At 38.9% G+C, this 21328-nt stretch overlaps 1 protein-coding gene across 1 annotated transcript; it reads right to left on the bottom strand.

Moving 5' to 3' along the window:
• Positions 1-234: 234 nt before the first annotated feature.
• LOC140922693 (short transient receptor potential channel 4-like) lies at positions 235-20503 on the bottom strand. The gene is made up of 7 exons (XM_073372689.1): positions 18987-20503; positions 8306-9099; positions 5067-5262; positions 3745-3930; positions 2888-2950; positions 2027-2242; positions 235-1419 (listed from the first exon to the last, which is right to left on the bottom strand). Exons 1-7 carry the CDS (start codon positions 19893-19895, stop codon positions 1366-1368), a joined length of 2418 nt encoding a protein of 805 aa, XP_073228790.1. The 5' UTR covers positions 19896-20503; the 3' UTR covers positions 235-1365.
• Positions 20504-21328: the final 825 nt, after the last annotated feature.

The raw sequence follows: 21328 nt of genomic DNA, 5'->3' as shown, positions 1-21328 counted from the left end.
ATAACATATTGCTAAAAGCCGCTACAAGGAGACGATGTTTCAACTAATATCCACACACAAAATAGTGATACATTCAGACGAGAAGGAGCACTTCATTTACGGAGAAGCAATACTCGGTAGAAAACGAGAAGCGGTATTTTTGCATATGTAAAACATCAAGAAGTGTCAACCAAGATCTATCGTCAATGCAAAGAAGAAAGAATCAAAATTTTAAGAAACGATAACTACAATCAATAAGCTAAAACAAATATTTACAAACTTGTACAATACATTGTTAATTCATGCAAATAATGTTACCTATTTTGTTCTATAACCTATTATGTAATGCTAAAGATCCTTCAAATCGCCTATAAAAAATATATTACAAGATTAAGGTTATCCACTGATAAAACCTATTTTGGCAACGAGAATTAATTGTCTTTCTCAGCATTAGAATATCGATAGAATAAATTTTGCAATGTTTTTTTCTTTATGTGGTCTTTCTTGTAAAAGATTTTTTCCTATTTGCCCAGTTGAGGGTCTAACATGTTTGAACTATGCTAGTGTATTGCATCAAAGAGACTTTAAAAACTATATGTACATTGTTTGTGAACCATAGTTAACGACTTTACTTCACAATAAAAGTTTTCAATTTTCAGTAAGGTCAACAATTTTGGTGTTGAGGATGATAAGCATGATACAGTCGACTCTCTCTTAACGGACACCTCTGTAAAACGGACACTTAGAGTTGGTTCCTGCCTTTCTTTACTCCCTTTATTTGACTCTCTATAAGCCGGACACCTCTCTAAGACGGACACTTAGTGCCGGTCCCAAAGGTGTCCGTCTTAGAGAGAGTTGACTGTAATTGCGATTAACTATAAATGATTATTATAATGATGATAAAGACGATGATAATGATGAGGATGAGGATTATGATGATAATGGTGATGATGATGGTGATAATAATGATGGTGGTGGTGGTAATGGTGGTATTAATGAAGATAATTATGACAATGATGATGATCATGACAAAGATAGACTGTTCACGTGCCTCTATTTTTCCGTAATATGGTCGAGATCGAGGGCTTTGCGTTACGGGCTGCCATCTTGCATGAGTGTCAAAACTATTTGAAAATCAAGATGCACACCATTAATGATAAGACGCGCTATGTCTCGACGATCTCACGTAAAAATTAGGGACTGTGAACAATCTATGACAAAGACAATGATGATGATGATGATGATCACGATGATGAGCCTACTGAAGATAACAATTAATTAAAGGTAAATAGCTGTGTATAAACTCTGCTCTAGTACGTGTAGCTATAGTCATCGTGTTAGTAAAACGACTTAAATTTTTAGTCTCCCTCCAACGGACACCCTTGGTCAAAGCGCAGCGCCGTGATTGACGTTGCCATTTGTCTTGGAAGATTCTCCAGCCTAAAAAGAAGTAACATTTGGTAAGAATAGCAGAGGTAAACACATATACAATACTACTAAACGAATGAATTCGTATAGATAATAGCATGATTTGTAGTGATATTTGGCATAAATACTATGAGTGATATTTCAGAATTGTTATACGTAAGTTTGTGCCCACCACCATACCAACGTCTGTAAAATTTCGCGACTTTGAAGAGCTATATCTTTGTTAGTTTTCCACAAATCACTGCATGTACTAATTTAACGACGCTCTTTCCAGCAGAGTTGCCGATTAGGATTTTCCCCAACTTGTCCATGTCAAAAGTTGAAAAGGAGAAAAAAAGTTTTGTAGGAGCTGCTCGTAAGGTCTGATTGGTCGCAGAAAACAATGACATGTCATTCTATTAATTGTTTTAATATTGTTTGGGGTCAGGGAAACGCACCATTGGTGACTGCTCTTCCGAGCAGCTTCTACATGACCCGAAAAAAACCGTGGACGGGTTTATATAATAAAGTGGTCGTTGAAAAAACGTCGTGATACGAGTACATAGACGTTGCTAGCTTTGGGTTGATTATCTCCTGAGAGAGCAAGGCGTCTTATCACAAAGGCAGGCTTTTATTATACCTCTAAGGTGACTTCTGGCTCAAAACGTAACATCCTCTCTCGACTCTTTTTTCGTTTATTTGTTGAAAGAATGTTTCTTATTTCACTCAACATATCTGCAACCTCTTCCTTTACTGTTGCCATCGCAGCCATTTCATCAGCGTTGACGTTTTCTGATGAGTTTTTCTGAAGACGACGTCGAGCCCAATAACGACTGATAAGTTCCCGAACAACATTCTAAGAGAACAAAATATGATACTCTTAAAACGCCAATTACACGAGGTAACTAAGCAGGCACATCATTTGTTCCCTGCACTATTCACTTGGTTTTACTTACTTGCTGGTCCGGAGGAAAAGACCCCCATATAGCAGGGACAGGGAGCCATGTCGTCTCGCTTAAGGAGTTGAAGGGGGTTGGAAGGGGGGTGGGGAATTGCAGATTTTGGTCTCAAAGAGTTCTCAGGATAGAAAGCCAATTTATTGACTTAGAAAACCAATATGGCGTACGTGACGCCATGTAAAAACGATCTTTTTACAATAACTGAGCAATTTTTCACGCACTGCATGATTGGTCGAGAGCTATGTTAGATACCAGAAAAGACCATGGAAATGACGTGATGGTGGTGCCATTTGTTTTTCTCTTTCTCACGTGCACGATTCTCCGAGTAACTTTAACGGAAATGGACGTCAAAACTGCCAATGTTACTGCAAAAAAAAAAATCTTTGCAGTGAAACCACCCGCCAGCGGCTCGTAGTTCCACTTGAGTTTTGAACATCATGACGTCTATAATTGATAAGAGTGCAGACTATGAAAAATTGTGATGTCGATTTGTTAAATAGAGCGAGCAGCCACGTATTTCTTTAAGAAAATTACTTTCTCACCTGATAACATTGCTTCTTTTGTTCCACATCCATACTACGTTGTTGATAAACACGAAACGTTCCCTGTGAGTATACATTACAGGCAAAAAAATTAAAAAAGTAGAAAGCTGCACAATGAAAAATGTCAACCATATTTAACATCTCTCTTCTTTTAGCTCAACTCACATTAAATTATAATTGAACGGAGACGAATTCGCAATTGAAATTTATGGCCGCCTGGGCTACCTATACCGCATAAGACTTTCCGTTCACAAACAAAAACTGTGATTTCGGTGCGATTTTGTAAATTAACTGAGCGAAGCTAAGCCGCGCCGATCTCTAAAGTGGCGCGTCATGTATCGGATAGTAAGGACTTTACAATCCCACTACGCGACTGCCACGAGAACGTCAAACAACAACAGGTTTAGTAGGCAAAACAACAACTTTGCACGTGCATCTTACTTTTTTGTAAATTTCTTTGCCGTTTCTGCAAGACTACGAAGTGAAATTGCCTAATTTTACTTTTTAGGGAGGACGTAAACAAGCGACGACAAACTTTTATCCTCTTTCTAAACTTGAATATGGTTCTTAGAAATTCAACTCCGGGGGGGTTCGGCAACATTTGACAAAGTACGTGAGTTGGAATAATCGCGAAAAAGACCGAAAGAACGCAAATTCATTTGTGAAGCGACGTCTTCGCTGGCGTCGCGTCATCGGATCGTAAAGTCCCTAGTTTCTGTGCCACGCTTTGGTGTAGAGGTACCAGGTACTGATTCGGACCGTAGCGGAAGTAAATAAGTAGGAGCAAAGAATGGAATCCACTGACACGGAAGTAAATACGGTACGTAGAAATTTACTAACATTAAAAGGATACTCACCTTCACACAACACGGTAGACGTTGTGGAACTCCAAAGCACTTATTTGTCAGTTTAAATACCCATCTCACAATAGTCTTTGGAGACGGAATTAGATTCAGAGGGGGAGGTAGGGTAGCTACCCCATCCCCTATATAGTCCGCCCACAATTGCGCTCTGGCAAACTTGTACTCTGTTTCGATGTTATCCTACAAACAAATCAGGGACGTAGCGTGAGACTTTAAAGGTGTACACACGCGTTGGGAAGAAAAGTTTAACTACGGGGATCTGTATTTAAGTATGTGCGGCAAGGGTCTAAGTGATTTGAATGGCGCTATGCTTGGCTATGATTGGTTTCTTAGAGCTGAATACAGTAACCCTCTCTAAGATGGGTACCGTACCGAGGGTCCATTTAAGAGAAGCAGCTGCTTTATGGAGAGTTGTAATTGCAATTTTGTTTACCTACGGAGCTCGTGTCCGTGAGTTCCTGATCGAATTGGAATTAGAAAGTGTTGGTTTTTAAGGAGAGGGAAAAACCGGAGTACCCGGAGAAAAACCTCTAGAAGCAAGGGAGAGAACCAACAACAAACTCAACCAATGACGTGATTCGAGGCCAGGATTCGAACCCGGGCCACATTGGTGGATCGAGGCGAGTAATTTCACCACTGCGCCTTCCTTGCTAACTCGGTTAATCGGCAGTTAGAGGAAAGGACTGAAAAACGGCAGTGACAACTCCGCAGCAATCAAGGGTGTCTGTTTTAGGAAGGTGTCAATTGCGAGAGAGTTAACAGTATAATCGGAAATCAAAGTCTATTAATTAGATAAAGCCGTCAATATATTTGGCGTGGTACAAATTAAAAAAGGGTGCATGTAAGTATTAGAAATGTTGATTCTTTTTTGACTGCAGGCAAGATTAAAACTAGCCCACAGACCAAACAAAACTTCTGGTCAATTCCATCTGCAAACCAACAACGAAATCCTTGTTCTGGGTCCCAGCTGCGTACTGCTAAGATTTGTTCCATGGTTTAGTTGGCTAATCAAGGCGAAGGGATATTCGAAACGCAGTTCCGGTAATTCCTTGAGTCTGCTTTGCTTTGCAAACGTGGGACGCACGCTAGATTAAAACCATAAAGCTCTCCCATGAGACAAATCAGCCTTCACTTAAGAGCAAAAACCAGGGAGAGATAGGGAGACAAATGCCAGGGGTGAAGGAGGGAGAGAGCTTTTTCCTCCCTCCTCTATCTCCGCTAAACTTCCCCCTCTCCTTCCCCGCCCCACTCAACCCGTGCCGCGCGCTTAAGACAAATGTTTGACCGGTTTTTTTTTTTTTACAGGTGAAGCTTACCTCCACTCGCTGGTATGAATTACTCATCATTGCAATCAGCATGTTAAGAAGCACAATAAGTGAGGCGGCATGATAAAGAGTGAAGAGAATCGCTGTCCAGATTCGGATCAGGCTCTGATCTTTGAAGACCTCTAAGCTATCAAGTGTAATCATGTCTAAACTTGCCCACATCAGAGTTACCATTGTTGTGATTAGACTGAAACAGAGACAAACAGAATTTCATATTTTTATTAATCTATTGTAGAGGGATTAACAACTGACTGTTGACTGCGACTATTTAAGCAATAGAAAACGTTTTCCGTGTCTACATAACCTGATATAAACACGAGAGGGTTTGGGAGAATTCGAGACAGTTACGCAAACCCGAGACGAAGTCGAGGGTTTGCATAACTGTCGAGAATTCTCCCAACGCCTCGCGTATTTATATCAGGCTATGCAAACACAGGAAAAAAGTTTTCTATTGCTTTTATAAAAAAATTTTCCCGAGGGAAAAAAAAACTCTTTGTATGGTACTGATTAAAAGAGGAACTCCTACCAGTCGCAAAGTCTTGTCCACGAGGTATTGCACGCTTAATCAGTTCTTGTTTTGCAAAAAGATGCTTTCCAAAATACGGACTTTTCTCGCTTAAATGTCAGCTTAAGCGAAAAAAAAAATTGACACACTTTCTTTGTAACGATTTTCCAAGTTTTAGCCCACGAAGGAATGGGTAAATAAAGTAAACTTGTCGAATTTTGAACTTGAAAACTTTTTCAAATTCGTGCTTGCGTGATTGGCGCCCGAAAAGCAAAACATCTTGACGCCACGATCTCATGCAAACACTCCTCTCAGCCAATCAGAACGCGCCTACTATCTTAGTCATTTTATAGAAAGGTGATGTTACACGGGACGATTCGCAACAACAATTTTTAGCGAAACACAGCGTTGCAACATTGTTCCAACATTGGAATGCTGTGCTGCGCAAAAAAATCGTGGTTGCGAATCATTCCGTGTAACATTACCTTAAGGTGACTCGACCCAGTTTTTTTGGGGGGGTACCACCCTACTTTGAAGCTCTCTGGTATCCCCACCTTTACTTTTATCGTAAGTCTAACACATAGAATGGATAACATATAGATCAATCTACAATATAACATAAAATTTTTGGCGATCGGAGTAAATGTCACGTGGTTATAATGCCACGCCCCTTTGAGGTCTGAGTCGAAAATCTGCTGTTGCCGGCATTTTTTCGTGAAAATCTCTCGGCTACACATAGTGCGCATTAGTGCCTTGCGCTGAACAGAGTTTCACCAAAATCGCAAAGACCCAATTCGAGAAATTCAGCGGTTTCCAAATTAAGGTCATAATTTATACGAAAATGATAAGCAAACTTTACACGGATTATATCTAATAAACTATGAGATTCATCTCTTTATTTTGGGCATCGTTATAACAGATGGGTCCTTGCAAGTCAGCAAAACGCTTTAGGGCCTTGTAAATGCTCGCGATTTCGAGCAAAGCAAACATATAGAAATTATAGTTTTCGCTATTTGTTGACGTTTGTCAGCGTTTAAGAGTCCTTCTCACGAAAAAAGCATTTTCTTAAAAATTCGTAGTTTTTTTTCCTTCAAATTTTTTCAGGGCCACAATTGATTAACTAACTACCCAGACTCTGAATTTCATGGTAATTGAAAAACTGTGACATTATCTTCTATAAGCCCAAACTTGAGTAAAGATTGAAGATTTTTAGCGTTTTGGCTGAGTTTGTGCTTTGGGAGTTGTCTATTGTTTCTAGTCTGTCATTATACAGCATTCTTGTTCAGCACGCGTGCAATGACCACGCTTAGCTGACTTCCGAATGTTCACCGAGATATTCCCGTCACGACTTGGTTTAATTATTGGCTTGCATTAAACCTATGAAAAAATGATATTTTTTTAATAGTAAGTAGATTTAGTGTGTAGCACTTCTTGATTTTTTTGCAAAGGCACAAGAAGCACGAGAATTGATTAAAAATTGTGACTTAAACCTCTATGTATCACGCGATGGCCTGTCTCACTGTACCAAAATTATTATATCTCGGTGAGCATTCGGGAAGTCAGCCAAGCGCGGTCTTTGCACGCGTGCTGAACAAGAATGCTGTATAATGACAGACTAGAAACAATAGACAACTCCCAAAGCACAAACTCAGCCAAAACGCTAAAAATCTTCAATGTTTACTCTAGTTTGGGCTCATAGAAGATAATGTCACAGTTTTTCAATTACCATGAAATTCAGAGTCTGGGTAGTTAGTTAATCAATTGTGGCCCTGAAAAAATTTGAAGCAAAAAAGCTACGAATTTTTAAGAAAATGCTTTTTTCGTGAGAAGGACTCTTGAACGCTGACAAACGTCAACAAATAGCGAAAACTATAATTTCTATATGTTTGCTTTGCTCGAGATCGCGAGCATTTACAAGGCCCTAAAGCGTTTTGCTGACTTGCAAGGACCCATCTGTTATAACGATGCCCAAAATAAAGAGATGAATCTCATAGTTTATTAGATATAGTCCGTGTAAAGTTTGCTTATCATTTTCGCATAAATTATGACCTAAATTTGGAAACCGCTGAATTTCTCGAATTGGGTCTTTGCGATTTTGGTGAAACTCTGTTCAGCGCAAGGCACTAATGCGCACTATGTGTAGCCGAGAGATTTTCACGAAAAAATGCCGGCAACAGCAGATTTTCGACTCAGACCTCAAAGGGGCGTGGCATTATAACCACGTGACATTTACTCCGATCGCCAAAAATTTTATGTTATATTGTAGATTGATCTATATGTTATCCATTCTATGTGTTAGACTTACGATAAAAGTAAAGGTGGGGATACCAGAGAGCTTCAAAGTAGGGTGGTACCCCCCCAAAAAAACTGGGTCGAGTCACCTGAAGGGCGTCTTGCCTTTATGCTTGACCACACGTCTTAGCTGATAAATTGGACTGTAAGTTATGTGCGGCGATCAGAGATACTAGGCGCTATTTACGTCTTAAAGGTCGTCTCAGCAGACGATTTCTTCATACATGCAATACCTAAGAGTGACTACAGTGTGGACAATTCCTAGAAAACTGTCATTTAGCCACCATGCCATGTCCCTGTGGTGTCCTAGTTGAGGTGATTTCCGATTGATTTAATTTAATATTTGCCATCAGTCAAATTCTTGAACTTTGTGGTCATTAGCCTAAGTTGACATAATCTTTTTAAGTATAATGACTTTTGATGAGTTATTTACCTGTGATATCCTTTGCTTAGCAGACTGTGTATCACGTCTGTGTCATTTATCCCTGGTCTTTCCTGACCATAAGCCTCAAATGAGGATGAGTATAACATAGTCATGCTGACCGAAAAAGATATCAACATTACCACACTGATGAAAGCGAACTGGAAGATTACTCGAACCATACGACTCAAGCTGAGCTGAAGGAGACCCAAGTAACGACTTATCTGGCACAGGTACACCAAGCGGAAGAAGCTGGCCACCACTCCCATTGCATACAGCCCGTCTGCCGCGCTTAGAATAAAGTGATCTGCTACACGATCAATGTCAGTGTATTTTCCAACAATGGCGCGTCCAAACCATACTAAATAAGCGCCAAGGATCAAAACTACCATTCCCATATCCATCCAGTTCCATCCGCTTGATAAGTACCTGAACCCACCGTCATGCCGGACCTGTTTGCACTCCCCCCAAGCTATTCCGAGGATCCACAAGAGGATAATCCATTCCAGTGCAGATGGTACTTGACTAAATCGGATGTTAAACCTCTCGTGTGAAGAGGCAGCAAGGAGGGATAGAAAAATCACGAATGATGCAGTGTGGTTGATGAATTTTATAAACGGTCTCTTTATTTTTCGGCTTAATTCTAGAAAAGGGCAGAAGAAGTACAAAAAAGCCATAAACGGATAGATCAGTACTTGAGTCATGACGTAGAAGATGCGGAAAGTGATTCCACGCGTGCGCCAGTATGGGACACCGCCGAAGACTCGGCTCATGAGAAGATGTTGGCAAAATGGATGAGCTACGAACTGCGAATGAAAAAAAATAAAATAATTTACTTCCCGCAAATACACCTATACATTCTTTCCCCACCACTGAATATACTTTATGTTCAAGGCCAATAAAATGTTGTGTTTAGCGATATTATACCATATTATAAATATGACAAAATGATAATACTGAGCTTGGGTTGCCTGTGGTGTGGCGGCAGCGAATTGTACTGGGAAAAAGTGTGATGCATAAGTAGTTTCTGAGCTTATTAAGGTAAAGGAGGGAGACATGGGGGTTACGGTATTGAGCCTTTTTTAAGCGGTGTTACGGTAATTTTATTTTTAATGTGCCGCGGATGATTGCGCTATCATCTAGCTCTGCGGTATGCGGTTTTTCATCCTTTTGGTTAACTATATTTGGTACAAGATCCTTCACGGTATTGCGATACCATTTATTTGCGCTCTCTTGTCTAATACAGGTAAATACAATGTGCAGCACCAACCACAGTAAGCTAAATGATTAAAATGATTACACAATCTATGTCGAAGTTAGAAGGGCATCTAATGACCGGACTTTTCGATCGTTGTACCGATCAAGGTCTTCTCACGTTTTCTCGCAATGTCTGAGGTTGATTTCTGGTGCATACATGCTTGAGATAAACAAACACGCGAGATGGATACCGCTTCAAAAGTAAGCGTGACCGATCATAAATGCGGTATCGTTATTTGCCAATTTTTCTTACGGTATTGCGGTATTGGGTACCCCCCCTCCTTGTAAAGGTAACGGCCGGAGTTTATCCCGGTTTCCTTAGCATGAAGCATGCATAAGAATATTGCTACTCCCCCCTGGACGGGATGCTAGTCCATCGCAGGGTTAACCCCCCCTAGCAGTATCTCGCCGGGAGCCGGTTCCTCGAAGGCCGATTACCGCTAAAAATAGGGCTAAAATTGACTACTTCGATATTTTTATTACTATATATTATTTACAGGTGTTTACAGCAGTGTTTTAGACTTAATCCCATTTGAAAGGGATAAATTACATTGTAGCTCTCTAAAAGAACATTGTCTACTCTCCAGACATTCAATACAGTTTCCAAAAAAGAAATCAAAAGTAAAAAAAACGGGCACAATAAATGCCAAAAATTCAAGAAGAACGCCAAGTGGTCCAAAATGAAGTGTATTTTACAGGATATGTTAAAAATAAATTTCTTGCTTTTTTTCTGGCCAACTGCATGCCAAATCTCCCTGAAAAGAAGCAAATATAGAATTTTTAACAATTTTTTTATGACACCTACTCATGGTAAAAAAAAAAGGAAAAAAATTTTTTTTCATTGTTTTTTCCTGTGTCTACAAGAGGGAGGGGGGGGGGGTTATCAAAATGATGCCAAAAGCCCTTCTTGACCATTAACAACCCACTAACCCACTTGCTCATTTTTTACAATAAATGACATGAGATGCCATATTTAGAAAGATTTTTAAAAATAAAAGGTTTGACAAAAATTTTGGAAAAAAAGAACCCACCACCACCCCTGCCAACATCTGGCAGGCTACTGAAAAGGTCATTAAATGTGTTCTACAGATAAAAAAAATGTACTTGTGGTGTTTACATATCTAAAGGGGTGTTGTATCATAAACTCGTTAAATTGGTACAAATACTCAGATACTCCCTATTGCAATACAATGCCCTATACATCTACCTGATGAGAAACAAAACCACGCATTAGCAAATCTCACAAAAAAAGTAAATCATTTTGTTTTAGACCACACTTACAAGTAATATGCGGGTGAGTAATTTTAATACAACTTATAACTTTTTTTTCTTATAAATATATTTTTAATTTTTTTTTCTTATTTTCAATTTCATCTGAGAGACTGACTGAAAAATGCAGCAATTTGGATCTAAAAAATTATTTGCTTTGATATTCTTTGCTGTGGAAAATCCGAAAACAATTTCGTTCCCTGGTGATATGCATGTGTTTTCCCTGGCATTGTGGTGCGCCACAATAGGTCGTAATCTTCCTCTCCACTTTTTCCTGTTTGTAACAAACGACACAGTTTCTCTGTTTTTCAGAAACAAGAGGGAGATGTTCTGTTTCAAACAAAGAAGGTTGAGCCTTTGGTTTTCTCCCACTAGTATGGACAGGGGGGTCACCATATTCATCAAAATCACAAATTTGCCTCACAAGTTCATCTCTAAAATCACATTGTGAATATCCAGCCGGTCTTTCGAGCTCGTCTGGAAACCTAGCCTGGTGGTCTAAAAACAAAATGTAACTATTGACCACAGCAATATCAATAAGGTGATAAAACAAAGTTTTCCACCACTGCATAGATTTACGCTGGATGTTAAATGAGGAAAGGATCTGGTCCGACCTGTCAACTGCGTTCATTTTCTTGTTGTACGTCTGAAAAATTTGAGGCTGTTGAACAAGTCTTTCAGTCCATAAACCCGCATTCCTTTCTTTCCGGGACACCTGGACGTGGTCATTTGCATTGCCCACAGTTGTTATCATGGACACGACTTTATTATCCACCCACTGCAAAACTAAACAGGGAGGGTCCCTCACCCAGCGCATACAACCCCGCTCTCTACCCTTAGCCCACTCTTTGCTGTTTTTAAGAGCGGCTGGGAAACTACGTCTAGTCTCTAAAATGGTACCAGTGGCAAGGACACCCCTATCAAATAGATCTTTGAAAAGGATAAGGGATGAGTAGAAATTGTCTACGAACAGGTGGTAACCCCGATTGAAGTACGGAGACATCAGACGCATAACTACATCATAGCCAAGCCCATGTTCACTGACATCCTGCCCTGCGGCTCTACCAATGTAGATATTAAAATCAATGGTATAGCCATTTGAGCTATCTGCCAGTACCCAGAGTTTAATTCCCCATCTGGTGGGCTTATCCTTGATGAATTGGCAAAACCCTGACCTGTGCCTAGACTTCACCATGCGCTCATCGATAGCCACATGTTGCCTTGGCTGGTACAATTCACCACATTTTTTTTTAAAATCAGTAACAAAAGACTCCACATCACGCAGCTTATTCCCAGGTGTTTTGGTTGCCGGGTCAACTACATGCAACATGGCTAAGATTGCAAAATATTTCTGTCGGGAAAGGATTGCACGAGCCCATAGACCATGGTAAAGGGTCTTCGTGCTCCAGTTCTTTTGGACATCACCTCGGACATGAACAACACCGAAATGAATCAATAGGGCAATAAACCTTTTGATTTCATCAGCAGTCACATCCTTCCAGCTGCCATCAGACTGGGTATACGAAGAGCCTTCACCTGAAAAGACCTTTTCCTGTGCGTAACTGTTAGTATGGCTAACTATGTCACCTATCATTTTATCAGTAAAAAAAAGGTCAAAAAAATCAATAGCCCTTGTCATGGTGTTCCTCAAATGACGACCACGGAGCTGAAAACCAACATCGCGTCCAGGGACAAACGGCGGAAGAGGATTCGGAACATCGGGGTCATCATAGCTCAGGTAGGGAGCCTCATCCTCTGAATCAACACAGCGTTGACCAGCAGCACTACCACGACCTCTGCGACGACCAGCAGCACGGCCTCTGCCACGACCAGCAGCACGGTTAGTAGGCTGATCTGCAGCACAGACAGTGCGAGCTACACAACATAAACATACATTTCACTAAGCACTTCAGTTATAAATGACAACAAACAACCTTTGACTTTTAAAAATTATATGCTGTATAAACTATAAAATTAATTACTTACCAGGTCGTGCAGGAGGAGTATCTGGGCTGTGGAACCTGGTCAGAGGATGAGGAGCTAACCAAAACAAACATATTTATTAATAAGGATTATTCAATGACAATAAGAGCATACAATAACTACCAACTGTATTGAATTACTGTTTACAATGATAATGAAATAATACTGACCTGAAAAAATCTCTTGCACTTCTTCTGCAACCAGGGGTGCAGCTGATGTAACAGGAGGTGCAGGTGTTGTGGGAGCAGCCAACACAACAGATGGAATGTCTGCACCATCATCATCACTGCCAGCATCTTCATCACTTTGAGAATTAAATAAACAAAACATAAAACTATATATATCTATAAAAACGGCGAGGCAATAAACAGAAAAAAGAAAGAAAATTTTCTGATCACTAAACTCAACTAAACAACTGAAAAAAAATTATATAAAATATTTCAAACTTTGCAAAAAAAAAATAGGAAGGGTTTTTTGGAAAGCCGAAAACACCACATTGAACATTGAGGTAGAAAAAAATGAGAATTCTGGCGTTACTAGGAGGAAATTCGAAATGATTGAGTGGTATTTGAGATCCACACAAGGTTCGCGTCCCCACGTGATTTACACGTCCCTTCGAGTATTAAAGTCGCAAAATAATTATTATAATAAAAAAAGTATACCTTTGGCCAAATAAATGGAGCCTTACGAACACAAATTTAAATTTGGAGATCTCTTTCAACTATAATACAAGTTTCGGTCGCAAAACGCTGATCTAAACGGCATATTCATGAGAAGTGAGTGTTATCACAGCCTGGCGGCCCAGACTTTGATGGGAGTCCGTTGGAATTTGAATTTTGTTAGAGAATGTTTGAAAATAAACAAAATACGATCTAAATCACACTTTTTTGAAAAACCTCCGCAATAAAAATGACTCCCCCTGTGTTTGTGTTGAGTGTTTTACCGTCTGTTCGCTTCTAGAGCCATTTGGATGCCGTTTGATACTTTTATACAGAGTTTTAAATTTAAAACTCTATAAAACGGCTCCTAAACCGGCTCTGGAAGTGAACAGCCACTAAAACATGTAACACAAACACAAGCTGAATCATTTTTATTGTGAAGTTTTTTCAAAAAAATATAACTTAGATCGTATTTTGTAGTATTTTCATACATATTTTCTCTTAAAAATTGAACTCTCATTTTGAGTCTCTGGTCTTATGAAACTTCAACTGATCACTTACCTCCAGTTGTTATCCAAATCATAAAGCTGGTTATCCAGATCGCTTTCTTCATCACTTGGCATCCCTCCATTGTCAGTTTCTTCTTCTAAAACTTGCCGAACAGCCTTTTCGATATCGAACGTTTGCTCGCGTGAACTTCTGCTACTGGACGCCATTGCACTCCCACTTTCAAAAATTCGCACGCTATGACTACTGCCTTATATGGCATAAAACGCGGTGTGTGATTGGCTAAATCTATTAACTTCCTTTGAGCCAAATTTGGAGGTAATCGGAAGTAACGCAATTTTTTACGAATTGTTTTCCTTGTAGATCGCTACAACATGACATTTCGAGTGCAGGACCGGAAGACAGAGACAATTTTGTTCCGTTTTTGTTTTACTATGATATGCTTGAACATATTGCTTTTTTGAGCTTCTCGTTGCCATGGCCGTCGCAGTTGTCCTTTTCGTGCACGGTCGCTGCAATTTTCAAGAAACTCAAAAAATTCTTGACCTGTTATTGAGAGTGTTTCTATTAAAAATGAAGATAATCGCAACCAAGGGTAGAACCCGGACGTTTCGTATCCTAATCTCTCTCCCTACCCGCCAAAATCCCGAATAATTTAACTACATATACTAGCCAGCTGTCTTTCTTAGGTCCTGCCCTAGCCCTTTCCGCCCTTTCCATAACTTTAAACGTATTAAAAATTCAACTTGGGCTTCAACGTCGTTCTCTCTAGAACTATTCAAAAACATATTATTTGCCATATTGTAAATAATCCACGGACCATATTTATTATTACGTCTATCACGACTAAAGGCTTGGTTACCAATGGTGGCATCGACCGTTAAAAATGGCAACGACCGTCACGAAAGGGAAATAAGAAAAGCCATCGTGACCTAAGATCCCCACTATAATTCATCCTACGAACGCAGAGGCCCGCCAATATTTAGCCTGCGTGCCAGGCGATCGAAGGAGAATGGAAAGGGGATTTTGGGCGCGAGATGAAAGAGAGACAACCCTCCCTCCTCGCCCACCCCTCGCGTTTCTCTCGCGTTCTGGCCATGACTGCGAAGCACGGAAAAAAGGCTACTTGAAGGTTCTGCAAATGCTTAATTCAAAATATGAATTGAGCACACTCTTCGAGATGGATATATTGTAGCTCAATTTTATCCTTGGTTTAAATTTTATTTTCCTCCACAAGGAATAATATATGATAATGAGTTTGAAACAAAGGAAAATAAAATTTAAACCAAGGATAAAATTGAACCACAACATATACAGACTTTTTAATTACTCAGTAAAGATTGCCAGCCGGGTTTAAATTCAAAATAAACGGTTGGTGACAGCGAGTTCTTTTATTTCGACAGATGGACTTTCAGTCGTCCGACAAATTCACCGGAAAACGTAGGAACGTTCTTTGTTACGTGGAACACGTAAAGATAAGATTTGTGATAGGAACCTATCATGATATATATTTTTAATTTTTTTTTTAATTTGAGGCGTCGTCCATATGTATCTGGATATTTTTTAAAGGAGATTTTATTATCCGTTTTCGAAAAACTACGCGTTCACACGTAGCGTCATGCATACATTTGAACAGAATTCGCCTGTCCATTAGGAAAGACTGAGACAATGGAAATACAATAGGGAGTTTTAGCATCGACGACAGCGACGGGAGCGAAAACGTCACTTTTAAAAGGAACTGAAGCGTATTTTCAAACTTTGTCGTTTTTATTCCAATTCGCTGAAAATGTTGGGAACCGCACTCAAGTTTAAAAACACTGGAAGAAAATTTCGTCCTCGCTTGTTTACGTCCTCAATAAAACGGGAAATTAGATATTTTCCCGTCGTAGTCGTGCAGTAACGGTAAAGAAATGAACAAAAAAGTGGATGCACGTGCAAACTTATTGTTTTGCTTAATAAACCTATTCAGTTGTTGTTTTGACGTTCTCGTTGCCGTCGCCGTCGCCATTGCTAAAACTCCCTACTGTGTTACGGGCCATGCGCTGTATGAGGTATGACGTCATCGTATCCGAAAATCTCCGTTTTCGTACAATACACTCCACTCTAAAGAGCGTTTAGGGAAAAAATACGTTTTCCGGCCCGCGGTGACCGTTCACTGGGTAAGTGTGAACGGCAAGCCAAACCGGAGAAAAAAATCACCGTTTTCAAACAATAAAGGATTCGTGCTGACGGTGACTGAGTTTCGTTGGCTGAAATCGAGTTTTTGAAGGCCTCTTTCTAAATAACCTGTGTATAGAGAACGGCGGAAATATCCGTGAAATTATGAAACCGTTTAACGAAGTGGTTCCGCTGTATATACAAAGAAACGTTAATTGATTTGTCATAGCAATGCCTTTGTTTGGTTTGACACTGAGCTCAGCGGCGCAAATACAGGTAAAAAGCAGGATGCGATTATGATCACCAACAAAATAATTGAAGCCCGAGGCTAAATCCTTGCGTTTAGCGTAACTCATGAAATATTCTGAGATAGCTTTTACAGAAAATTATAATATTTAGGGTCGGGTTGGAAAAATGGAAGGATGTCAGATGTTTTATAGAACAATGTCGATTTCCTTCTCCAGCGAACAAATAAAAATACAATATATTTCCGTGCGCATTTCATGCAAAAGGTATTGAATGAAAAAAAGGATTCCCGCCCGTTGCAATTTTCTAGGAAAAATATTATTAGAAGTGGTCATTATCAGCGAACTAACGTGAAAACTACGAAGAAACTAACTAAGTAAAATGATAAGAAAAACAGCGAGACTATGAAGATTAAAAAGAAACTTGTAGGTGATTCCTGTAAAAGATTTGTAAACAACGCCATAAAACTGAAAAAAAGGTTAATGTTCTCACTTTTATTAGTTCCGACATTGGCAGAAACAATACATAGCCATTGTGAGAATTATTGAAAAATTCATAAGTGGATGCTTATTCAGAGTAACATTAAATTTTTATTTATAGGCAGTAAGGGGTTTCTTTTCCGACGATAATCAAATGGTGAATAAAATAACGTTAAAAATCAGAAGTCTCAAAGATGAAGAAAAGGATTGAACAAAAAAATTTTAATGAAAATTGGCCAAAAAGAAAGTAAAAATTTCAAGTCATCCACCATTATGATAATTCGCTGTTAAGAAACAAACAAAATTGAGATTCAGCCTTTGATATTGACAGTTTACTTAGGATGAAAAAGACAAAACGAATCCCCGTAAATAGGTACTTAACCTCTTAAATCAAAAAGTGTTTTTAAATGCAGATTGTTTTCCGTTTATAGAGATCAGTGAACGCTATTTCTCTTTTGAAATTTCCAAGACAAACTATTTATCAGTTTAGCAGTCGAAATTTATCTGTCTGACAAATTTGACTTATTTCCAATTTGTGCAATTATCAAAATAAGAAAATTAAGCCCCAAGTTGACACACTTAAAAGCATAAATTATTAATGCGTGTGTCTTAACCGGCATCAGGCAGTCTTAGAAATGTTTTAAAGATTCGGGTTTCTTTAATTATTTCTTTTTTCTATGAGCAGTATTGGCTTTTGCATAAAAAGCCGAACAGCTTATTAACCAGATCGATCCGAAGAAACAGACTTTAAAGATGTGCACAAAAAATGTATTTAAAAACCCGATTACCAAGTTAACATAGACACTAGAAATTATTATTCTTATCTAAGGTATTTTTCAACATTAGTGAAGCATACTGAAATGACACCTGCTTCTTTTACCCTGTCGTATTTCCTTTGTGAATAAACCGCTTGAAAAATAAAAACTACTAAAACTAATGGAATATCTATCTGGTAGCAGATATAGATTTTAGAACAAGAAATTCGAAGACTCGACTTCTTTCTACAATGTGTACATATTGCGTATATGATAAATCTCAAAAACACATTATACCGTATTTTTATAAACTCGGACTGCATGGCATCAGTCTTTTGTCTCCGGAATTATAATTAAACTTTTTTATTTTCCCGGCGCTGAGGTTATTAATAACGATTTCTAGTCTGCGAGGATAAGAAAAGGTTTTAAAATATGATAATCAATAAAAAACAGCCAATTACAGGTTGCTTTTACTCCTCTATCCTGTCAAGTTGTTCGTTTTAAGTTTAATATTCAGCGATTAAAGAAATAAATGTTGTATTTCTGAATATTCTTCATTTTAAGTTTGATTTTTCAATGCTTTTTTTTCACATAAACGCTCTCACAACTTATTTGTTCTTCAAAATGACGAAGAAACTATCTTCGTCATGTTCGTGTCAATCTGTCAAATAAATCTGAGTCGCACTCTTTTTTTATTTTTGGCGGTAAGAACACAATTGTACATTGCATTTAATTTGCTTTTTTACAACGTTATGGCTTCCTAGCGATACATAGATGTGAGTTTAAACTTGTAAAAACTCCCGTCGTGGAAAAAACCGCTAATAAAAAGCCAGTTATGCCTTGTGCAGAGTTAATGTTCTACAAATCAAATTTTTGCGGAGAACTTTCGTTTTTCTTTTGCTTCTGTCTACCGAATAATAAAAGCTATATGAAAACTTTTTCACTTGCAGATGTCTTTCATTTTCTGAAATGGACATTTTGTGGGAGTTTTCACTAGTCGCCATGGTGGGTTTCGATCCCGCTAAGTGCGGAAGCGAATATTTGTTTTATGCAAATGTACGGGGAAAAATTGCTTTGAGCATAAAAATCAGTAATATGTTATGAATTAAAGGTCTTTTATGGATATTACATTTCACTGAATAGGATGCGATCCACAATAAGATTCTGTAACTGATTAGGTGTCGCGTTCTAACCTCAAGGATTGATGAAAATGTACTAAAGAGTTATACGACTCAGACCGCAAAATTGATTAAATAAAGCTAACAGAAACACGTTTTGTAAATACGAAGATTCATTCAAACCAAAACGCAATTTCTTAGCTGAAGTACCTGTTTTATCACGACTTCTTAGCTAATTTGATTATCTCTTATAAAATGCTTACCTCTTTTTGCCCGTAAGAAATAGCATGGTGCAGTAATCCTAATGCTTCTTCGGCGAACTCCTCTTCGCTGGCTTCATTCCCCGGGAAATTTAACACAGTGGTCTGCTCCTTGCATGTTTTACACTCGTCTAGAAGCCCCAGTGCGAATTGGCTACATTGCAACGATAACGCCAGGTAATCCTTCTCGAATTCGTCCTCTTGTTTTGCGGACGTTTTTAAATCGCGACTTAGCTTGAACGCGGTTGTAAAGGGATCACTTCCCGTTAACGAAATCCACATCGGATTTGCCATAGCTCTGTAAACATCAAGGCGTTTTTGCGATTGTCGAAAATAATCTTCTTGGCAACTGCAGCACTCGCATAAGACATCGTGCGGCTTTTCCAACGTAAAACCTTTGGATATAAAAAGTTTAAGAACCTCATATTTCCCAAAATGCGCAGCCACTACCAGCGGCAAAAAATTTACTGGAGTTTTTTGGGAATTGCCTGCGGTTCCTAAACTCGTGGAAACGTTATTTTCATAAAAATCCTCCAAGTTAAAAAGCTGGAGATAATGATCAATTAGAACTTCAATAACTTGTACGTTCCCCTCTTGAACAGCTTTCATCAGCGATTCTTCAAGTTTACCTTCGTGATTTAACATGAAACCGTTGACTTCGCTAGGTGCATTGACTTTCTGACGCAAGGATCTGAAGCGGCTGGGTCTTTCTACTGTTGAGGCAGTAGAACTTTTCTCGTTTAGCTCAATCATTGGAACTCCTTCAAAAAACAATTCTTGGCCTTCGATAGGTGGATCTGTTAGCCACAAAGGACGGACAAACCCATCGCTACTTTGTGTATGCATTCTCAATTGAGCGGCCACTAGTTTAGAAACAGCGCCATTTGGTGACGGTGTTTGAGCTGTGGCCATGTCGAAATATAATGATCGACAGGTGAAAACACAACAGCGTGTCTTAAAAATATTAATACCCAGCAGTCTTCGGCGTTAGGCCAACAAAGCGAACAGCTTCTTTATCGTCAGTGGTTTTCTCTTCCTAACAACTTCTTTAAATTCAAACAAGACCCCATGATGCGGTTTACAGCAACACATAGGAATGAAGAACAACTTCACACATTCTTTCTTACGCGACGATCGAGATATCCATCGATTTGTGGTTGTATGCCAAAATATTCGTAGTTTTCTGTATGATTCTGAGTCGTACCTGAGTCATTAATTCCTGCCTATTAACTTTTTTCAAAAATAAAACTAAACTCAGGAAATGAACGTTGTGGCACAAAACACGGAGATAGAAGATGATCAAGTTTTCGCGTGTGCCCAACACATCATTACTTGGTTATCTCTCCAATCACCTGCTTAATTTCACATTAAAAATTTTACAGTTCTCAAGCAAATCCTCGGGGACTGTTCCTCGGCTATAAGATTTCCATTAAATGTAACAAGAACTTACGATAAGGTTTAAATTATCGCGAACGTGGCACGATTTCTGATCGGCTCGCCCGCGTAAACGCCAACTCAATGCAAACTGGCATGATGTCAGGGGATCAGCGGAAACCGCTATCGCTAATCTTAAGAGGCGTAGTTTATAAAGTAATTTTTGTCAACACGCATGTTTGTTGACAGTAGTAAATCGATCGTCTTAAGTAGAGCGCAGTTGACGTAAGAAGATGAATCTGATTGGGTGAAGCCATGCTTAAATGGGTTCACACACCTTCGTGTTGACTACGTCCGGTAATTAGTCCGAGAGGATATGTCTAGGTAGCGCACTCTTCTGATCTCGGCAGTCATAACAAAACTTTAACTGGCTCCTAGAAAAGCACGTCAACTCAATGCACTCGCAGCCTAGAGATTGTATATTCCACTCTTTCGTCCTCGTGCAACGTTTGGAAACTTTACATGGAAGGCCCCATGATGTATTTAGATAGTGATATAAAAAAAATCGCGTATTTGGCATTTGTCGATTTCTGTTCATTAATATGTAGTTCTTTATTAAACACAAATTAGTATTTTTATCAGTCCAAAAGAAACCTCACACGTTTAGGTTTTTAGATTTTAAAATTTCGTTAAGTCTTACGACATCAGTTTTAATTCAACCCCAAACAAGAGCAAATTTGTATAGCCTCTACAAAGGAAAGTTTGCTTAAATAGATCGATTTTTTAATAATTTATTATAATAACTTTCCTTTTCTTTTTTCAGGGTCAACATTCAATCATCTATAAGCTTCGAAGAACTTATAGTTACAGAACTTAAAGCCAAATATTCCATCATACGTAAAGGGGTGCAATTGTGAATAAAAATCGAATTCTAATACCTTTGAAATTTATACGTCGACACATCAGCCTTA

Source organism: Porites lutea, chromosome 13 (assembly GCF_958299795.1).
Source record: "Porites lutea chromosome 13, jaPorLute2.1, whole genome shotgun sequence".
Lineage (NCBI taxonomy): Eukaryota > Metazoa > Cnidaria > Anthozoa > Scleractinia > Poritidae > Porites > Porites lutea.
This window is presented reverse-complemented; position numbering and strand designations above follow the sequence as displayed.

Bases quoted from the DNA above. Each gene is read 5' to 3' on its own strand.
- LOC140922693 (XM_073372689.1), bottom strand. From the start codon at position 19,895: ATGGCCACAGCTCAAACACCGTCACCAAATGGCGCTGTTTCTAAACTA. The intron at 9,100-18,986 runs GTAAGCATTTTA...TTTCATTCGCAG, and splicing joins TTTCTTACGGGCAAAAAGAG to TTCGTAGCTCATCCATTTTG. The intron at 3,931-5,066 runs GTAAGCTTCACC...ATTTGTTTGTAG, and splicing joins ATTCATACCAGCGAGTGGAG to GATAACATCGAAACAGAGTA.